The sequence below is a fragment of the Peromyscus californicus genome, unplaced genomic scaffold (assembly GCF_007827085.1).
Source record: "Peromyscus californicus insignis strain IS unplaced genomic scaffold, ASM782708v3 Scaffold_3__1_contigs__length_106647218, whole genome shotgun sequence".
Classification (NCBI taxonomy): domain Eukaryota; kingdom Metazoa; phylum Chordata; class Mammalia; order Rodentia; family Cricetidae; genus Peromyscus; species Peromyscus californicus.
In genome coordinates, this window is record NW_026294551.1 from 44,410,048 (window position 1) to 44,428,033 (window position 17,986).

At 47.5% G+C, this 17,986-nt stretch overlaps 2 protein-coding genes across 3 annotated transcripts; one reads left to right on the forward strand and one right to left on the reverse strand.

Annotated features, from left to right (window-relative positions):
• Nucleotides 1–57: 57 nt before the first annotated feature.
• Nucleotides 58–11,396, reverse strand: Poldip2 (DNA polymerase delta interacting protein 2). The gene is made up of 11 exons (XM_052755784.1): nt 11,157–11,396; nt 9,595–9,676; nt 7,443–7,540; nt 5,792–5,888; nt 5,543–5,618; nt 5,256–5,363; nt 4,672–4,808; nt 3,910–3,936; nt 3,582–3,707; nt 1,772–1,851; nt 58–1,048 (listed from the first exon to the last, which is right to left on the reverse strand). The coding sequence occupies exons 1-11, from the start codon at nt 11,315–11,317 to the stop codon at nt 934–936; spliced, it is 1,107 nt and encodes a 368-aa protein (XP_052611744.1). The 5' UTR covers nt 11,318–11,396; the 3' UTR covers nt 58–933.
• A 79-nt stretch (nt 11,397–11,475) lies between these two features.
• Nucleotides 11,476–17,115, forward strand: Tmem199 (transmembrane protein 199). Of its 2 annotated transcripts, XM_052758394.1 has the most exons (6): nt 11,476–11,739; nt 12,999–13,072; nt 14,297–14,386; nt 15,223–15,265; nt 15,469–15,581; nt 16,250–17,115. In XM_052758394.1, the coding sequence occupies exons 1-6, from the start codon at nt 11,529–11,531 to the stop codon at nt 16,343–16,345; spliced, it is 627 nt and encodes a 208-aa protein (XP_052614354.1). In that variant the 5' UTR covers nt 11,476–11,528; the 3' UTR covers nt 16,346–17,115. The 2 variants fall into 2 exon arrangements, with proteins under 2 accessions (XP_052614354.1, XP_052614355.1); XM_052758395.1 differs by lacking the exon at nt 14,297–14,386 and having other exon boundaries at nt 11,478–11,739.
• Nucleotides 17,116–17,986: the final 871 nt, after the last annotated feature.

The following is a 17,986-nucleotide window of genomic DNA, read 5'->3' on the forward strand; positions in this document are numbered from 1 at the left end:
AAAACTCATTAGTCCCCACACTCCCCCTGGTGGAAGATTAAGAACAATGCTCACAAGGACTGGAACTGAGATTTAATAATGCAAGAATGAAAGGGCCTCAACAGTGACTAGAGTGGTGAAGGATCCTGAGAACTGTGCAGAATGCAGCCCAGTTCTGCCTCTTGTTGGTCTGACAGAAGCTCTGGAAGTGGCTCGGCTTGGTCACTGTCCATAACGTAAGCTGCTGCTTGGCTGAATTCCTGCACTTGTGGTCTGGATGCCTGGCAGACTTTTGCTCAATGCTCAGAAGCCCACAGCTCCAGGAAACTGACTGGTTTTGCCTCACTCTTCTCCAGGCCTAGTGAAACCAGGCCTGGTGGCTGGTGGCTAATCAGTGTTTATAGTCAGGCATTCCAACCCTAAATGCTGGCTGCCTGGCCTCCTCTGCACTGGGCTGAGGGTAAAGAAGAGGCTGAGAACTTAGTCCAGTGCAGCCCACTGTTAGCAGTTCCCCCAGCAGATGTCCAGCTTCTGAGGAAGACACACCCTAGCAGAGGCAGCAGCTCCCTAGAAGAGACTTTGCAGGAAAGCAACCAAGAATTCCCACAGGGCCAACAAGGGAGCCTGAGACCCTGGGGACAAAATGGCCATTGTGGCCAAGTGAGCACTGGTTTACTGACCACACCTCACATTCCAGAAACCTGTGACAACTGAACAGAGTTCCCTGACAATTTTGCTGGAACATGGTGTAGGCATGGCCTGGGGCAGGGGCCAACCTTGGAGGATTCTTATGTGGGTCTTCCAAGAAAAGTTACAATCCCCTCCAAAAAAGAATCCCAAAATTAGGGGGCCCATTGTGGCCCATAACAGGGAGAGATTTAGAGTTCTGCAGCAATTAGGGATTAAGAGCTGTTTGGAGGGGCCCAACCTGGGCACTCAAGGACCTCAGCTGGCCTACCAGTGAAGGCCTGAGGGTGGTGTCTTCTCATCTTTATTGCTTTCCAAGGAGAAGGGTGGGATCCGGACATCAAAGTGGGAGCCATCAGGTCTCTCAAAACGAAATGTGCCCCTAAGAATTGGAGAAGTTGCTTTAGAGGGAGAAAGAGCTGAACTGAAAGCCCTCTTGATCTGTGTGCATCCAGCCACAGCTGGATGAGGAAGGTTGGGGTTGTCATTTGCCTAGCTCATGACAAGATAACCAAAGATCCAAGAGTCCCATGTGGCCACACACAAAAGCACAGCTATAAAGATTCTGTCATTTGGATATACGTACTATATGAGCAGCCAACCTGAACTTGAGATTAAGGGGGAAACCCAACTACATGAGCAATTCAGTACAGTCCCAAGTCTTGGGACCTAATTCCTTAGCCCACAAACCATAACCCTAAAAACCAGACAGTCGCCGGGTGGTGGTGGCACACACCTTTAATCCCAGCACTTGGGAGGTAGAGGCAGGCGGATCTCTGTGAGTTCAAGGCCAGCCTGGTCTACAAAGCAAGATCCAGGACAGCCAAGACTACAGAGAAACCCTGTCTCAAAAAACAAAAAACAAAAAACCTCAAACAGTCCACATAGCAGTGAACAATACCTACTTGTGCCCATCTCAGGTCCTCACTCTGCTCTCACTTTGTTGCTGTTGGCATGAGTGGAAATAGGGTCTCATAAGCCTGCCTCAGTCTTCCAAGTGCTGTCATGACAGGTATACATCTACTACACCCAGCTCCAGCTCTCACTTGCTAACTGGCAGCTGTCTGGGGAGCTGAGCAACATACACTCCAGCATACACACTCACCACATGTGCCCACTGGAAGCTTGCAGGGAGACATGGCTGCTATACTGGAATGCAGGCTGCTCCTTGGATAACACTGGTTCCTAAAAGAATTCAGGCAAAATGGGTCAGGCCAAGCCCCAGAAACACATTCCCTCCATCCTGGGGCTACCAAATACTGACCGGATGCCTCCTTCACCCAAGCAACACACTAGAAGACATAGCTACAATGAGCATCTTTCAGTACTTCCTCCCGCAGCATGGGCAGTGGCCTGAGCCTCTTACTCTGTCTATCACTAGGGAAACAAACTGGGAGCACTCAGGGAAGGATGCTAGGCAGACTTCCTCTGACAACATCTCTCCCTGCATTCACTCTCATGAACAAGTGCCAGTCATAACAGCAGGCCCTCTCTCTGCCCACAGATTTTATTCTCTTGGTGACCATGAAGTACTGTGTGATCCCTACTTTACCAATAAGAAACAGACTTGGGCTATGTAATTTGCCCAAGCCAGGCATGGTGGTACATACTTTTGATCCCAGCACTAGGAAGGCAGAGGCAGGCAGGTCTCTGAGTTTGAAGCCAGCCTAGTCTACAAAGTGAGTTCTAGTACAGCCAGGACTGTTAAACAGAGAAACCCTGTCTCAAAAAAAAAAAAAAAAAAAAAAAAGCCCCAAAGTTATATAGTACATAGCTGAAATTTGAAGGCAAGCCCTACTGAAGATTTTTTGTTTTTCAAAGACATGACATGTAGCCCAACTTGGCCTCAAACTCACAATAATCCTGCCTCAGCTTCCAGGGTACTGGATACAGGTACTGCCACATACCCAGTCTAAACCCTATTTACTTCTCACCCCACTTTCCCAAGTGTCTTCTAACAGTGGTGCTGGATGACACTAGTATTACTTGTGACTTAATCTCTCAAGAGTCAGGGTAGGATAGGCAGGTAATATAAAATAAAATCTTTTTAAGAAATACTAGATGGATGAATGCAAAAAGAGACATGAGCTGACTTCAAACTTTGTATGTGGCCAAAATATAGCCTTAAATTCTGATCCTTCTGACTCTATTTCCCATAAAGTCAGGGTTTTAAAAGACATGCCATCTGGGTATGATGTAGCTAGATTGTTTGCCTGACATGCACAGGGCCCTCACTTTGATCCCCAGTGCTGGAGTAGGTGGGAAGACGTGCTGCTCAGCAGTAAGTGCCTGAGCTTTGGGGCTGGAAAGGGCTCAGCAGTTAAAGAACACGTGCTGCTCTTGGAGAAGACCAGGGTTCCAGAGGGATGTGTGTCAAGATAGGGATTCATGTAGCCCAGGCAGCCAAGGATGACCCTAAACATCCCAAGTGCTAAGATTATAGGCACATAAAACCACGGTTAGTTAATGTAGTGCTAGGCTCAAACTCATGATGCCAGGCAGGCACTCTACCAACTACATCCCGTCCCTTATTTTGTTGTTGTTGTTTGTTTGTTTGTTTGTTTGTTTTGAGAGCCTTGTAGCTTTGGAGCCTGTCTTGGAACTCACTCTGTAGCTCTCAGGCTGGCCTCAAACTCACAGAGATCCTCCTGTCTCTGCCTCCCGAGTGCTGGGATTAAAGGCATGCGCCACCACCACCCAGCTCCCCTGTCCCTTATTAATTAGCTTCTAAGTCTCACTCTTCATCCATGAAACAGGTTACAGACAAGCTACCCGATAGGGCTGCTGTAAGATTTTTAACCACAGACAACTCAGTATGTCACTCTGTCCATAACAGAGACGAAGACACATACCCGAGGTTCCCAGGCCTGCTAACAGGACCAGCAGCTAGGCTGTAGTGGCCCAAGGATGCTCACCCTGCCCACCACCCCTCGTCCTCGAACTGTCTCCAAGGTGCCCGAGAGACTGAATATCCGCCAGTGCCGCTCCCGAAGCTGGACCACATCACTGTCCAAGTTCTCCAAGCGTATACAGTAGCGCCACTGTGAGGGAAACAGTTCATGTGTGAGGAAGAATAATGCTTGGGCCAGCCCATCCAGAACTCCACAGAGAGTAAAAAGCAACAAGGGCCGACATCTACGTTTTAAAGTGTGGATGGCTGCACCCACCCTGGCCAAGAGGCAAACACGTGCCTCCACACCTCCCCCAGGCCCTTCCTGAGCTCCTGCCAAGGGAGACACTCACCCAATAGACGTGAGAATTCTGGGCTTCCTAGAGGGGGAAAAGGTTTGAGGATGAGACTAAGTTTGTTCCAATCAACACTTCTCAAATGAAGTATTCCTGAAAGGTAGCAGAGACTGATCAAGCTGTGAATATCTGGGAACCAATGATGAATGACAGAACTATGGTCAGCAGCCTACCAAATCCTTCCTGCTCTGCCCCTCCCCAATCCTGGTAAAGCCAACAGAGCTGGATGCCAACAGAAGTCCACTCCATGGCTCTGTTCTCACCAGCCTTACTGCCCCCGGGGCCGTTATCCTTACAGCCCTCTTACGACCATTTTTGATGGGTGTGGACATCCCCATGACTGAATCCTAATAGGCAAGAAATCTTCCATTTATACTTGTATCTGCAAGCCCAGCTTGGAGTGAGGCAAGACAAAGATCACAACACTACTAAACACAAAGTGTGATAATCAGTCCACACTGATTTAGGCAAGTATATGTATACATATTTTTCACAAGAATGTCCCTCTACCAGAAGGGAGAATGAGGAGCTAGCATGGAGGACTACTTCCTGGTCTGTGGGTTTCCTGCTCTAAGTCATGGTGCTGGCCATTACCAAGAGGCTACTCAATGCCACCCCATACATAAGCACTTGAGAGCAGAACCACAGGGCAGGGTTTAGGATTTGATACACTCTCACCGCATCCCAACAATCACATCAAGGATACCACACAGAATCTGGGGCCTAGTCTTGCGGGAAGAAGCCCACTCGAGCACTTACCCTCATGCCCATATAGAAAGGGATGACTGTGACACGGATGTTCTCGGTTGTTTCCCGGTGGACATCAGAGAGCTCTAGCCAGGGGTGATTCTTCTCTTGCCAGGCCCGTAGTGTTTCTCGAGCCACAAAGGGGGGTGCTAGAAGAGACAGCAGGTTAGTGCAGGCCCTGCAGAGTCCTAGGCACAGCACCGACTCTCCAACTGTCCCTCCCAGAAACCCCTTCCCAGTTATGCCCAAGGGAACGAGACCAACACATACAGCGAAAGCAGGCTGGAAGAAGGTGCAGAGCTGCTACTGAGATTAAGTCCTGAGGGCGTGATACAGTGGGAAAGGACTGGGAGTTAAGAGCCCTGGCATTCGTTCGTTCGTTCGTTCGGACCTCTGGTTGTTACTATCTAGCAATTGTGAATTGCTTCTCATCACCCCAGCCTGTTTCTGGTGGTGTAAGGAAACAGAAGCCACTGACCACACAGGACACAGGGAAAGTGAGAGGGGAATGGGACTAGATCTAGCTGCCAGGTATGTCTGATACTCAGCTTCAAGAAAGGGCCTTCTCCTTCCTGCCTCCCTTCCTGAAAGATTACCTTTTGTCTGGTCATAGAGAAGAAATCTTTCGAAGAGCTCGTGTTGGATGGGAACCTGATCTGTGGAGGTGTAGGGGAGGATGTCTTCATGGCTGACATAGTCCAAGCCTGGCACAGAGAGGCAGAGCTGGTAAGACTCACAGAGCAAAGGGATGAGATGGAGAGGAAATACCTTCTGGTCTTGCCCAAGGTAGGCGACCCTAGCACCATGATCCCTCCCAGCAGATGACAGGACATCAGATTCCTCTCCCTGGGACACACCAGACCCCTGCTCCTCAGGTCCTCACCTGGGATGGCATAGAGGGCCCGGCTGTCATCATGGTTAGCCAAGAAGGTCACAGCTTCTGTCTGAGATCTCTGAGACTGAAGCAGAAGGTGATTCAAAGGTTTCTTGGCCACTACCCAGTCCTGAGGCCTTGATGCTCAGGGCTGACCTGAACTCTGTCTGACCCCTCTTTGTCCCTAAATGAGTGAAGGGACCCCATGGAAGGGACCCCATGGAAGGGACCCCAGGCCCAGGCACTTTGCTTACTTACTATATGTGGACAGTCACGGGCATCAATCAGCACCTGATAGTAAGTGTGAGTTTTGCCTTTCACCTCCTTAGAGCCATGACCAGCGGGGTTCTCTGCTCTGTGGGGTAGGAGAAGCAGCCCAGATCACTCCAGAGAAGCGGAAGCTGTACCTGGTTCAGCTAACTAACACCTCCTCTCCAAAATGGGCTGGTTCGTGATCTGAAGGGGCCTTGGCACAGGTTGGCACCTGCTCAATACCACCTCCAGCTAGCCTCTCTCCAGTGAGAGTAAACAATGGAGCCTGCAGGACCCATGCAGTTACCACTCTCTGGGCACCTCCTAGAGGAGGGTCATGACAAAAGAATCCAGTTGCTACCTGAGTCCCCAAGGGCACAAGGTCTCTGTGCTCCCCCCCCCCCCCCCCCCCCGGCCAGGGTTGTCTGTGATCATTCAGTGGAGCTTCCTTCTTCTTTTAATGTACTCCAGGGTGATGTGAGATTAATGGAGAGATTCCAACTGGACATCAAGAAACCAACAAGAGGGGCTGGAAAGAGGGCTAAGTGGTTGAGAGCACTGGCTGCTCTTCCAGAGAACCAAGGTTTGGTTTCCAGCATCCACACAAAGTTCACAGTCTGTAACTCCAGTTCCTACACCCTCTTCTGGCCTCCAGAAGCACTGCATGAGTGTGGTGCACAGACATGCAGCCAGGCAGAACACTCATACACATTATATAAAAATAAAATCTTGCCGGGCGGTGGTGGCGCACGCCTTTAATCCCAGCACTCGGGAGGCAGAGGCCGGCGGATCTCTGTGAGTTCGAGGCCAGCCTGGGCTACCAAGTGAGTCCCAGGAAAGGCGCAAAGCTAGCTACACAGAGAAACCCTGTCTCGAAAAACAAAAACAAAAACAAAAAAAATCTTGCCAGGCGGTGGCGCACACCTTTAATCCCAGCACTTGGGAGGCAGAGGCAGATAGATCTCTGTGAATTCCAGGCCAGCTTGGTCTAGAGAAAGTTCCAGGACAGCCAAGGCTACAGAGAAACCCTGTCTCAAAAATCAAAAATAAACCAGCAAGTAAATAAATAATAAAAACAAAGAGCAATAAGAGGCCATTTTGGGAGGCCAAAAGAGACCCTATATATTTAGTATTAAGCACTCTGTCTCCATGGGTATGAGTGCCAGAGAAATACTCGGGGGTCATTTCTTTTATTTTGTTTGATTTTTCTGTTTGTGTTTTTTTGTTTTGTTTTTTTTGTTTTGTTTTTGAAATAAGGTCTCTCTATATAGCCCTGGCTGTCCTGGAACTATGTAGACCAGGCTGTCCTTGAACTCACAAAGATCCTCCTGTGTCTGCCTCTGAGAACTGGGATTAAAAGTGTGCACTACCATGCCTGGTTGGGTTTGTTGTTTTGTTTTTTGAGTTTGAGTTTCTGTGTAGTCCTGGCTGTCCTGGAACTCACTACATAGACCAGGTTGGCCTCAAACTTAGAGATCCACCTGCCTCTGCCTCCTGAGTGCTGGGATTAAAGGCATGCACCACCACCATCCAGCCATGGTTGGGGTTGTTTCTAAAGCCCAAGAGGATGCTATTTTCACCCCCGAGGCCCCAACTGAGTATGTCTGCTACAAGTCGGGCCACCTGAGGACACCATAAGCATGACAGGGAAACTTACTTTTCTGGAGCTGCAGAAGCCACGTCCCGGTCATACAGTCTGGCCTGCCAAGGAAACAGGACGACCCCTCGGTAGCCAAAAACACTATGAAGGAACAGCTAGGAGGAAAGAGAGACCTCACTGAGCCCGCTGTCCAGCAAATCCATCCAGGTGGGGCATGACCATGAAGGAGCATGGGTGCAGGCAACTGCAGCACAGTCTTGCCAGCCTTTTCCGAAAACTCTGTACAACTGCAGTATGCTCATGCCTCATCACTGGGCTGACCCGTCACCCTTCAAGTCACCTTTGGCCTTTAGGGAACTTTCCTTGGCCTGCCCTCCTCTTAGTCCAGTATAGAGCCACTGATTATATTTCTTTGTCTTTCTTACAGATTTACTTTACTTTTAATTATGTGTATGTATCTGTATGTGGGTATGTGAGTACAGGGACCCAAGGAAGCCAGAAGCATTGAATTCCTGGGAGCGGGAGCTATAGGCAGGTCCTCTGGAAAACCAGTAAGTGCTCTGAACTGCTAGGTCATCCCTCCAACCCCCACTGACCATGTTTCTATCATTTCTTGGAGCTGTGAACTCCAGGACAGAAAGAACACTCATGCATAACACGGGTAAATTTTAGGCATACAAATAGTTTCCCTTACTTACAATGGAACTTTTGTTTCAGAGGGGTTTGAAGTTTTGTAAGCCAGTCTGGCCTCAGTCTTGCTAAGTAGATAAAATGACCTCAAAGTCCTGATCCTCCTACCTCCACTTCCCAAGTGTTAGGATTATAGGAGGGGACCACCACATTCAGTTTGTATAGCAGGATGCAAACCGGGCTTCCAGCATGCTAGGCACTCTACCAACTAACACCCCTAGCCTGATTTTTTTTGGTTTTTTTTTTTTTGGTTTTTTTGAAACAACCTTTCTTTATATAGCTTTGGTGCCTTTCCTGGAACTCACTCTATAGCCCAGGCTGGCCTCGAACTCACAGAGATCAGCTTCCCTCTGCCTCCGGAGTGCTGGGATTAAAGGTGTGCGCCACCACCGCCCAGCCTAATTTGTATTTTTAACAAGAATCTTTTTAAACAATAGTAATTATTATTTTAGGGAGGTGTAAATGGGTACAAGTGCCATGGTGTGTGGAGGTCAAAGGATGGCTCTATGGAATCAGTTCTCGCCTCCACCTTTACTTCTAGGTTTCCTTGGCAACTGCCTTTACCAGTTGAGCTATATCGCTGGCCTCTTACTGAATTTTCAAATAGCATCACTATATTAGACCTCAAAATTGAAGTGTTCCTTCTGCTCCCACTTCTGAGCGATGGGATTAGATGGTACTGTACACCTACCTCCAGAAACCTCATCTTTAAAGAATTTGTGATTCAGCCGGGCGGTGGTGGCGCACGCCTTTAATCCCAGCACTTGGGAGGCAGAGCCAGGCGGATCTCTGTGAGTTCGAGGCCAGCCTGGGCTACCAAGTGAGTTCCAGGAAAAGGCGCAAAGCTACACAGAGAAACCCTGTCTCAAAAAACAAAAAAACAAAGAATTTGTGATTCTAATGCACACACGGTATGCACAGCACTAACACAGAGGCACGCACACTAAATAAATCAGTGTAAAATATCTTTTGGGCCCGTTAGATAGTTCACTGGGGTAAAGGCACTTGCCACCAAACCTAATGACCTGAGTTTGATCCAAGCCTCACATGGTGGGAGGAGAGAACCACTTTCCACAAGCTGTCCTTTGATCTCCATGCATGGGTGCTCTCTCTTTCTCAATAAATCAAAGTAAAAACATTTTTTTTTAAATTTGTGATTCTGAGCTGAGCATGGTTTCATATATCTGTAATCCCAGGATTCTGTAAATTAAGGAAATAAGATTGCAAGTTCAAGGTCAGCCCGGGTTATAGAATGAATTCAAAGCTAAACTGAGCTACACAGAAGACCCTGCCTCAAAACAAAACCAAAACTTATAATCTTGGTCTGCCACCAAACAGAAGAAGAACAGAAGCTTGGGGTTAGGCCAGGAGTCTAGCATCTGTCTCCAGCACTATGGGGAAGGGGATGTGAAATGCAAAGAAGAAAACACCACTGAGACTCAGCATTGTGACGAAATTTGGCTCCATTCAAAAACAGAATATTCCATGAAAATGAGAGCTGACCCAGCACAATACCTACCTGCCCAGTCTCATATTTTCCATTTTGTTTTGGCACCTCAAACACACCAACTGTCTCCAGCACTTTGCCCTCTGCACGATTTCTAGTGGGGAAGGAAAAGAATAAGCAAGTGAAATGCTGGGGAGGTAACAGTCCTTCTCCATCAGGAAAAACAAAACAAACAAACAAAAAAACCCTAGCACACTGAGGGGCCAGGGTACGGTGCCAGGACAATGGTGGAAGAGAAGGCCAAGGATGCTGTTTTTCTTCCTTTAAGACCCAGCCATCGGCCTCTACTTGGTGAAGCCTTTCCCAGTCTCCCAGTGTTAGATCAAATTACTCCAGATTTACTTTCCCCTGTCTTCACTTAGCATATCCAAAGTCATGCCTACATATCCTGGTTAAATGTACATCTTCACCCATGCCCATGGCCTCCCACAGCATTTTAACTGTCCTTCCAATTCTGCACTTCAGTTACTGGTGTCCCTGCCTTGAGTCCATGGGAGACTATTGTTTCCTGAGAGCAATGTCTAGTGTGTAAGAGGTGCTCAAAAAGCCTTCGTTCTGAGGCAAGCAGTTCTTCTGTTTCTGCTCTTACCTACTGCTTCCTTGCAGTATACTCAATAAACCTGTCATTTGCTACTTTGAAAAATTGTTCTGAACCAAACATGGTTCCACATGTCTGTAATCTCAGGGCTCTTGAGGCTGAGGTTAGAAGATCACAAGTTCTGAACCAACCTGGCTACATAGCATGACTCTCCCAATTCTACACATCCATCTACCCTTTAAACTATAACAGTGTTTACCCTGACCTCAGGACTTAACATCTCTAGATTCCCAAAGGTACAACAAACAATACACTTAGTACTGAAGTCTCTCTACATAGCCCACCCCACCACCCCCCGCGTGCGCACGCGCAATAATTATTTAATAGAAAATACCTCTCTCAGCCACTATCAGGTCAGTTCCATCAATTACCTTTTTAAATAGGTCTAATTTTTCTATGGGCCCGTCAAAGCACTGTGATTTCATTTTGAAAATGATAACTTCATACCCAACTCGATCACTCCTGTCTGGTCCCTAAAAGGCTTTGTTTACACCATCCCCAAGCCTCAAACCCTCTTTCCCAAGTCTCAGAGGCAAAACCAGTTTCCCCAAGGTCACACAGAAACCTAGGACCCACAAAGGTAGACACTTAAATCGACTTGTTTCCCACGTAATAGCATCTTTTTGAGAGAAGCCATGACCCAATAAGTGACTGGGGATCAAAGTCAAAATCCCGGTAATTGGATTAAATGGCAGCCCACTACAGGTGCTGGGGACCCCAGCAAGGGAAGCAGGATTCGCTGAAGAAGCGTTCTCCCTCGGAGCTGCTCTGCACCGCCAGGGCCCTGGGCCGTGTTCCCTTCTCTGCTCCTGGCACATGTCCCAAGCAGCGCATGTCTGCTCCCTGCTCGGGACCCTTTCTCAGGTGATACTCCGGTTGCCCACACAGAGTCAGGCCTCCTGGCCTCCTTAGTGGCTAGGAACATGCTCCCCAAATTCTGGGCCCGGTTCCCTGGCCCCCTGGTTCGGTCCCTCACCGGGACGACAGATGCCTTCGCGACGTCGCTGTAGCCACCGGCAGAAGGGCCCCTGCTCCACCGACCGCACACAGCGGCCTCGACCCTCGGGCCGTGGCCAGCGACCGAGACCACCAGCGGCTGCCGACAGTCAGGGCCCGTCGGGCCGCACAGCTAGCCATGTCCCGCCCGAGCGCCCGCTCGGCTGCTGACACAGGGCCAGACCCGCGGCGGGGCGGCGTCCCGCCCCCGCCCCACACTGCCCCGCGCCTAAGCCCCGCCCCCTGGCCCTCGGGCCCGCCCCTCGCTGCTGCGCGCACTCCTCCAGCTACATCCGGCGCAGGTGGGCGGAAGTCCCCGTCTGAGATCACCTGACCAGAGCGTGAGCTAGAAATGGCGTCTTCCTTGCTTGGGGGCGAACGATTGATTCGGGCTTTGGGCCCTGGCGGAGAACTGGAACGGGAGCAGCTGCCCCGGAAGCTGCGTGCCCAGCTCGAGGCTGCTTTGGGGAAGAAACACACGAGCAGTGATGGCACCACGGGCCCCCGGCGCCTGATTCCCTTCCGTCTGATCCGAGAACTACATCAACACCTGAGAGAAAGAAGTGAGCGGTCCCCAGTCGAGAGTCACCGCCTCATTTTCAGATCTAATCCCTCCTGGAACCTCCCGGCCCCCCCCCCCCCCCATCACTCTCGCGTGCCTGCCAAGTTCTCATTTAGCCAGTCCAAAGCCTTTTCATAAAACCCCAGGTTCACCACTTACATCTTAATTTTCGTGGGAATGCCTCGTGTGTGACAAAACGTATTTGTGCAGATTTTGTTGAGTGTCCTCTTTTGGGTCCACCTGAGTCCACCTGACTTAAGGAATTCGAGATTCCACCCCAGTTGTATCTACCATGTTGAGTTTCTCCTTACAATGTTGTGAGCTTCTCCTGTTTGGGAACTAGTGATTTTTCTTTCATCTCAAAGGCAAGGGTAGAGAATTCTGATCCCCGCCCCAGACCCTGTTTAGGGGTGAGGGTAGGGAAATAGAATGACAAAAACAAAAAAACTGTATTGAAAGGTCTGAACTGAAAGTCGCATCTAGTTCAAGTTCTTTCAAAGAAGTCATTTCTCCTCTTTGAACCTGTTTACTTGTCTATTAAGGGAGGGAATAGGGTAAACAGGCATGTAACATGTTTTGCCAGACTTGACATATCCTGGCCAGAAGTGCAAAGAATAGATTCTCAACTATTATGACTTAAAGAGGACCTTAGAAAAAGATCCTCTAATATAGTGTCCTCTGAGTGCTTAGCATCACAACGACCCAGTCCTACCTAGGACAGATTATTATTTTCACAGAAATAACCTATCACTGGCAGGATAATTGAAGACTGACAATTAAAGTCAACTGTGTAGCACTAAGAAATACGTCAGTGGAATTTTCTAAATTTAAAATGATCTTGAGTAAGAAGAAAAATAAATGAATACATAAACAAAAAGAGAAAAAGAAAATGCTCATGAAGCTTGGCATGGCACACACCTGAAATCCTAGCACTTGAGGGGCTGAGGCAGGAGGATTGTGAGTTGTGGTCTAGATGAGGTAAATGAAACCCTGTCCAAAAAGCTAAAAGGGTGGGGGTTGTGTATGTGGTGCATTTGAGAGACAGACAGGTAATATCCTTATGAGCTTTAGGTTAGCCTGATCTACACAAGCCTGTCTTGTCTCCAAATATATAAGTATATACATACATATATCCTAGGGATGGGTTAACAGGGATGGCCATGGGGGGGGGGGTGTTAAAATTAGGGCTATCCACTTCTATAAACGTAGTCTTCCAGCCTCAGCTTCATGGGTCATTATGTGGAACCTTTTTCTTCCCAGATTCCAACCTATACCTTCATCAACTCCTAAAAGGAAGTGAAATCTACCTTCAAGAGGTTGTGAAGCCGCCTCGGGTATGTAAGGGATGTATTTGTGAGAGTAGTTATGTGCTGAGTTGGATGTAGATTCTATTAATCAACTTTCGTGTTTGAAATATTGTATTTTAATGATTTGGAATGGATGAGATGTGGTTCAGTGGAAGAGTACTTGACAAGGCCCTGAGTTCAAATAAAATTTGGGGGCCAGTGAGATAGCTTAACGACTTGGGGCACTTGCCACCAAGCATGGCAGCCTGGCCTCAGTCCTCAGGACCCACATGGTGGAAGAAAAGAGGTAACTCTTAAAGGTTTTCTTCTTACTGCCACACATGCACTGTGGCTTTGTGTGTGCACATGTACAAAGGATTTAATATATATATATTTTGGGCCAGGCAGTGGTGGTGCACGCCTTAAATCCCAGCACTCTGGAGGCAGAGGCAGGTGGATCTCTGAGTTTTAGGCCAGCCTGATCTACAGAGTGAGTTCTAGGACAGTCAGGGATACACAGAGAAACCCTGCCTTGAAAAAACAAAAAACAGGGCTGGAGAGATGGCTCAGAGGTTAAGAGCACTGACTGCTCTTCCAGAGGTCCTGAGTTCAATTCCCAGCAACCACATGGTGGCTCACAACCATCTGTAATGAGATCTGGTGCCCTCTTCTGGCCTGCAGTCATATATGCTGTATATATAATAAATAAATAAATCTTTAAAAAATAAAATAAAATAAATAAATTTTTTAAAAAGCCCTGTTCTGGCCGGGCGGTGGTGGCACACGCCTTTAATCCCAGCACTCGGGAGGCAGAGGCAGGCGGATCTCTGTGAGTTCGAGGCCAGCCTGGGCTACCAAGTGAGTTCCAGGAGAGGCACAAAGCTACACAGAGAAACCCTGTCTCGAAAAACCAAAAAAAAAAAAAAAAAAAAAAAAAAGCCCTGTTCTGGAGGAGAATCTAAAAAAGAAAAAGAAAGAAAAAAAAACACCAACAACAAAAAAAATCTTTGGAATCCAAAATCAGGGAAGTAAGCCTTGCCTGAAAACTTTGGAAAACAGATCCAGTAACCCATTTTCCAAAGCAGTGAAATAAGCCTTGCCTGAAAACTTTGGAAAACTGAGATCCAGTAACCCATTTTCCAAAGCAGTATGCAGATACCCCTAGCACTCTTAGCTATACCTTACACTTTGGAACCAATGATTATGACATAATTTGCAGCAAGAAATATGTAGAAGAATGTCGTTCTTCTCATGTGGTTGTTTTTGCTTTAGAATCCAGAGCTAGTTGCCCGACTAGAGAAGATTAAGATACAGCTAGCCAATGAGGAATATAAGCGGATCACTCGAAATGTCACTTGTCAGGTAAGGGCCTACTCCTGCACCAGAAATAAATAAAGAGTTTCAATTTTAAAAACAATAGTAGCAGAGTGTAGTAGCACACACCTTTAATCCAAGTAGTCCTGATGCAGGGGCAAGTGGATCTCTGAGTTTGATGCCGGCCAGAACTATATAGTGAGACCCTGTCTCAAAAAAAAAAAAAAAAAAAGAAAAGAAAAACATGGGAATTCAAACTCAGTTTATATACTGTTCTAGAACCGTAAGACCTCTGTGTTCTGCCAGGCACGGTGGTACATGCCTTTAATCCCAGCCAGGGCTATTGCACCAAGAAACCCTGTCTTGAAAAACAAACAACAGCAGCAACATAAAAGACCTCTGGGTTCTGTCTAGATCAAACATATCTTCAGTGTGTTCACTGAGACTCTTGGGCTTAGATGGTAAGCGATTCTCAAATAGCATAGAAATGGAGATGAGCCTTGGAGCTTTTTCTTTATTCAAGGATGGGTCTCTGTGGCCCAGACAGGCCTTGAAATCTGGATCCTCTTGTCCAGCCTCCCAAATGCCGGGATTACAGGTGTACCTGTAGCTTTTTTTTTTTTTTTTTTTTTTTTTTTTTAACTGACAAGATTCATTTGGCATGTTTCTGCTATAAAGTAGAAAAGTAGATGGGTTCTGGGAGCCTGGATCCTCCTTTTTGTGATCTAGAAGGCATCATACCACTTCCAGAAAAAGAATCCCTGGAGAGGACAGAATTAATCTGTTGAAGAGTAGAAAGGGCTGAGGCCAGACTGGCAAAGGAGGATTTCTGAACTGCTTTCATTCTGAAATCATCTGAGTTTTTTTGTTTTGTTTTTTCCCAGGATGCACAGCGTGGGGGGACTCTTAATGACCTGGGAAAACAAGGTGAGGTACTAGGAACCAGGCTGCTAAGTCTCTCTCTGGGACTGGTCATGGCCTTGCTTCCCACTACACTATTGTTGGATCAAGGCTAAGATATTCAGTCTTGGTCTCTGAGAGGAACCCAGTAGATGGGGGAGCTATGAGGTTAATAGGGTCTCCCTGAGAATGTTGACCTAAATGTTTCTTCTCTGAACTGCTTTCCAAAGTGAGATCAATGAAGGCTTTGGTCATTACCATCTTCAACTTCATTGTCACGGTTGTAGCTGCCTTTGTCTGCACTTACCTGGGAAGCCAGTATATCTTCACAGAAATGGCTTCGGTGAGTAGGCACTGGGCAGAACAAAGTGCCCCTTGCTGGGATTAATGGGAAAGGGAGGATGTGTGTGAAACTGCACAGGTTATCAGTTGCATGTATTCATGCAATAACCAGGGGACACATTTAGCTTTCCAGTAGTCACGGGGGTGAGTAGTAATCTGAAGAGCTGCCTTTCCCCAACAGCTTAGAGCAGTGGGACCCGTTAAGATAGTTCCTCATGGTGTGGCGACCCCCAACCATATAATTACTTTTATTGTTACTTCATAACTATAATTTTGCTAGTTATGAATCATAATATAAATATTTGATAGGTAGGATATCTGATATGCGACCCCTGTGAACGACCCCCAAAGAAGGTTGTGACCCACAGGTTGAGAACCACTGACTTAGGGACTGAGATGGGGAATCTCTATCCGTATTAGAAGTGCTAAGGGCGCCGGGCGGTGGTGGCGCACGCCTTTAATCCCAGCACTCGGGAGGCAGAGCCAGGCGGATCTCTGTGAGTTCGAGGCCAGCCTGGGCTACCAAGTGAGTTCCAGGAGGGGCGCAAAGCTACACAGAGAAACCCTGTCTCGAAAAACCAAAAAAAAAAAAAAAAAAAAAGAAGTGCTAAGGGCTGCAGATGTGGGTGTTGGCCTGCATCACCTACACCTGGTTCTTCCCACTGGCAGAGAGTGCTGGCTGCATTGATCGTCGCCTCGGTGGTGGGTTTGGCAGAGCTGTACATCATGGTGAGGGTAATGGAAGGCGAACTGGGGGAGCTGTAACTTCACCATCAAAGTCTGGAAGAAGTTTGGGGAGCCCCAGAGTCTCCATTGCCCATCACTGACTCTCCATCAACCCATGAAGCTCTTTGTACTCCGCTCCAGTTAGTCAGAGGACCAGTCAAGTTCTTCTTTGGGGAGCCGTGTCTGCTGTCAGTTTCCTTGGAGAGGAATAGAGGAGATTCAGACAGCGTTGTTTCTTTAAAACTGAAAGAACTGGTCTCAGTAACTGCTCCTGAATCCAGTGCCATTTGCCTTCTGCGGTCCATTCTGGGGTCTGCTGAGTCTGGGATTTTCCCATCAGAAGTAAGTAGAATCCAGACCTTATCCCCAAATGGGCTGTACTGCCTTGAACTGGCCCAAGTGCATAAATCAATCAACATCTTTCATCCACATATCTTGGCACAAGATCTGTAACTGAGCAGAAGACCCTAAGGAAGCAGAAGGCATGAACCTGAGAAGAACCAGTCAGAAAACAGGCATCAAATAAATAAGAGAAAAACCAGTTGATACAGGATGGTGGAACCAGAAGCCAGGCAGCTAACTTTTTCTAGAAAACGAAATGGTATCAGGCCATTTTCCAGAAGTCAAAACAGTCTGAAAGAAATCAGATGATCAGCTATGGTCCTTCTGTTAAATGGAGCCAAAGATGTCTACATTGTCTTGTTGTCTCTATGTTATGTTACACTTTCCAGAATGTAGATAAGTTAGAGAATCTGTTTAAGGCCCTTGAAAAATGTTATTTATCCAATAAATATTTCTTGTGTTCAGTATATTTTTATTTCAGATCTTTTAAGAGCACAAAAACTTCTGTAATTCTGAGAATTGCTCAATATTTGCCCTTGTTTGTGACATGGTCTTGCTATATAGCTCTGGCTGACCTCGAACTCATGACAATCTTCCACATCTGCCTCCTAAGTCCTAGGATTCAGGCACATGCCATCATGGCAGGTCTTTGAGGTCTGTTGGGCCTGCCAGCTTTCCATCCTTCCTTTCATGTGTCTGTGTGGCTATATATGCACACAGGAGCCTGAGGGGATGGAAGAGGAACTGGAGTTAGCTGGTGTGGGTACCAGGAACTGAAGCTCCATTCTCTGCAAGAGCTGTAAACCATTAAGCCATCACTTCAGCCCCTCAAGCCTCTCTCTTCTTAACTTCCTGTTGCCGTGTGTGAGTACAGGCCCACATGTGCCAGGGTTTTCAGATGGAGGTCAGGACAACTTGGAGGGAGGGGTTCCTTTTGTCCTTTACTTTGTCGAGGCTGGGTCTCTTGTTTCTGTTACTCTGCTGCATACTCCCGGCTACCTTTCCCTACCTCTTCTCTCTAGAAGTGCTGGGATTGTAGATAAGCACCATCTTTTTCGGTGGACTTTTCTCAGGATTATACAGCAGAGGCTTTTATCTACTGAGCCATCTCTGGACCATGTTTTTCCCAAGCTTGTCTCATAGTCTTACTAGATAGTAGACATTTTGTCAATTATGTTTATCAGTTCCTGTTGGTAGGGAGAAGCACCAAGTACAGGAAAGTATAAGTGGCATTTTACAGTGTTTCTGATAACCAGGACTGTTAAAGTGTTGGGTCAGAAAACCTCGCTGAAACCTGAGGGGGGACTTGTGGTTCACTTCCATGTGTTCTCTGTATGC

What these genes read in the sequence shown, in the direction of transcription:
- Poldip2 (XM_052755784.1), bottom strand. Translation starts at nt 11,317, where the DNA reads ATGGCTAGCTGTGCGGCCCGACGGGCCCTGACTGTCGGCAGCCGCTGG. An exon ending in GAAAATATGAGACTGGGCAG is followed by an intron (nt 7,541 to 9,594) that starts GTAGGTATTGTG and finishes CTTTCCTCCTAG; the next exon opens with CTGTTCCTTCATAGTGTTTT. An exon ending in GACGAGGGGTGGTGGGCAGG is followed by an intron (nt 1,852 to 3,581) that starts GTGAGCATCCTT and finishes GAATTCTTTTAG; the next exon opens with GAACCAGTGTTATCCAAGGA.
- Tmem199 (XM_052758394.1), top strand. Translation starts at nt 11,529, where the DNA reads ATGGCGTCTTCCTTGCTTGGGGGCGAACGATTGATTCGGGCTTTGGGC. An exon ending in TCAACACCTGAGAGAAAGAA is followed by an intron (nt 11,740 to 12,998) that starts GTGAGCGGTCCC and finishes TTTTCTTCCCAG; the next exon opens with ATTCCAACCTATACCTTCAT. An exon ending in CTCGAAATGTCACTTGTCAG is followed by an intron (nt 14,387 to 15,222) that starts GTAAGGGCCTAC and finishes GTTTTTTCCCAG; the next exon opens with GATGCACAGCGTGGGGGGAC.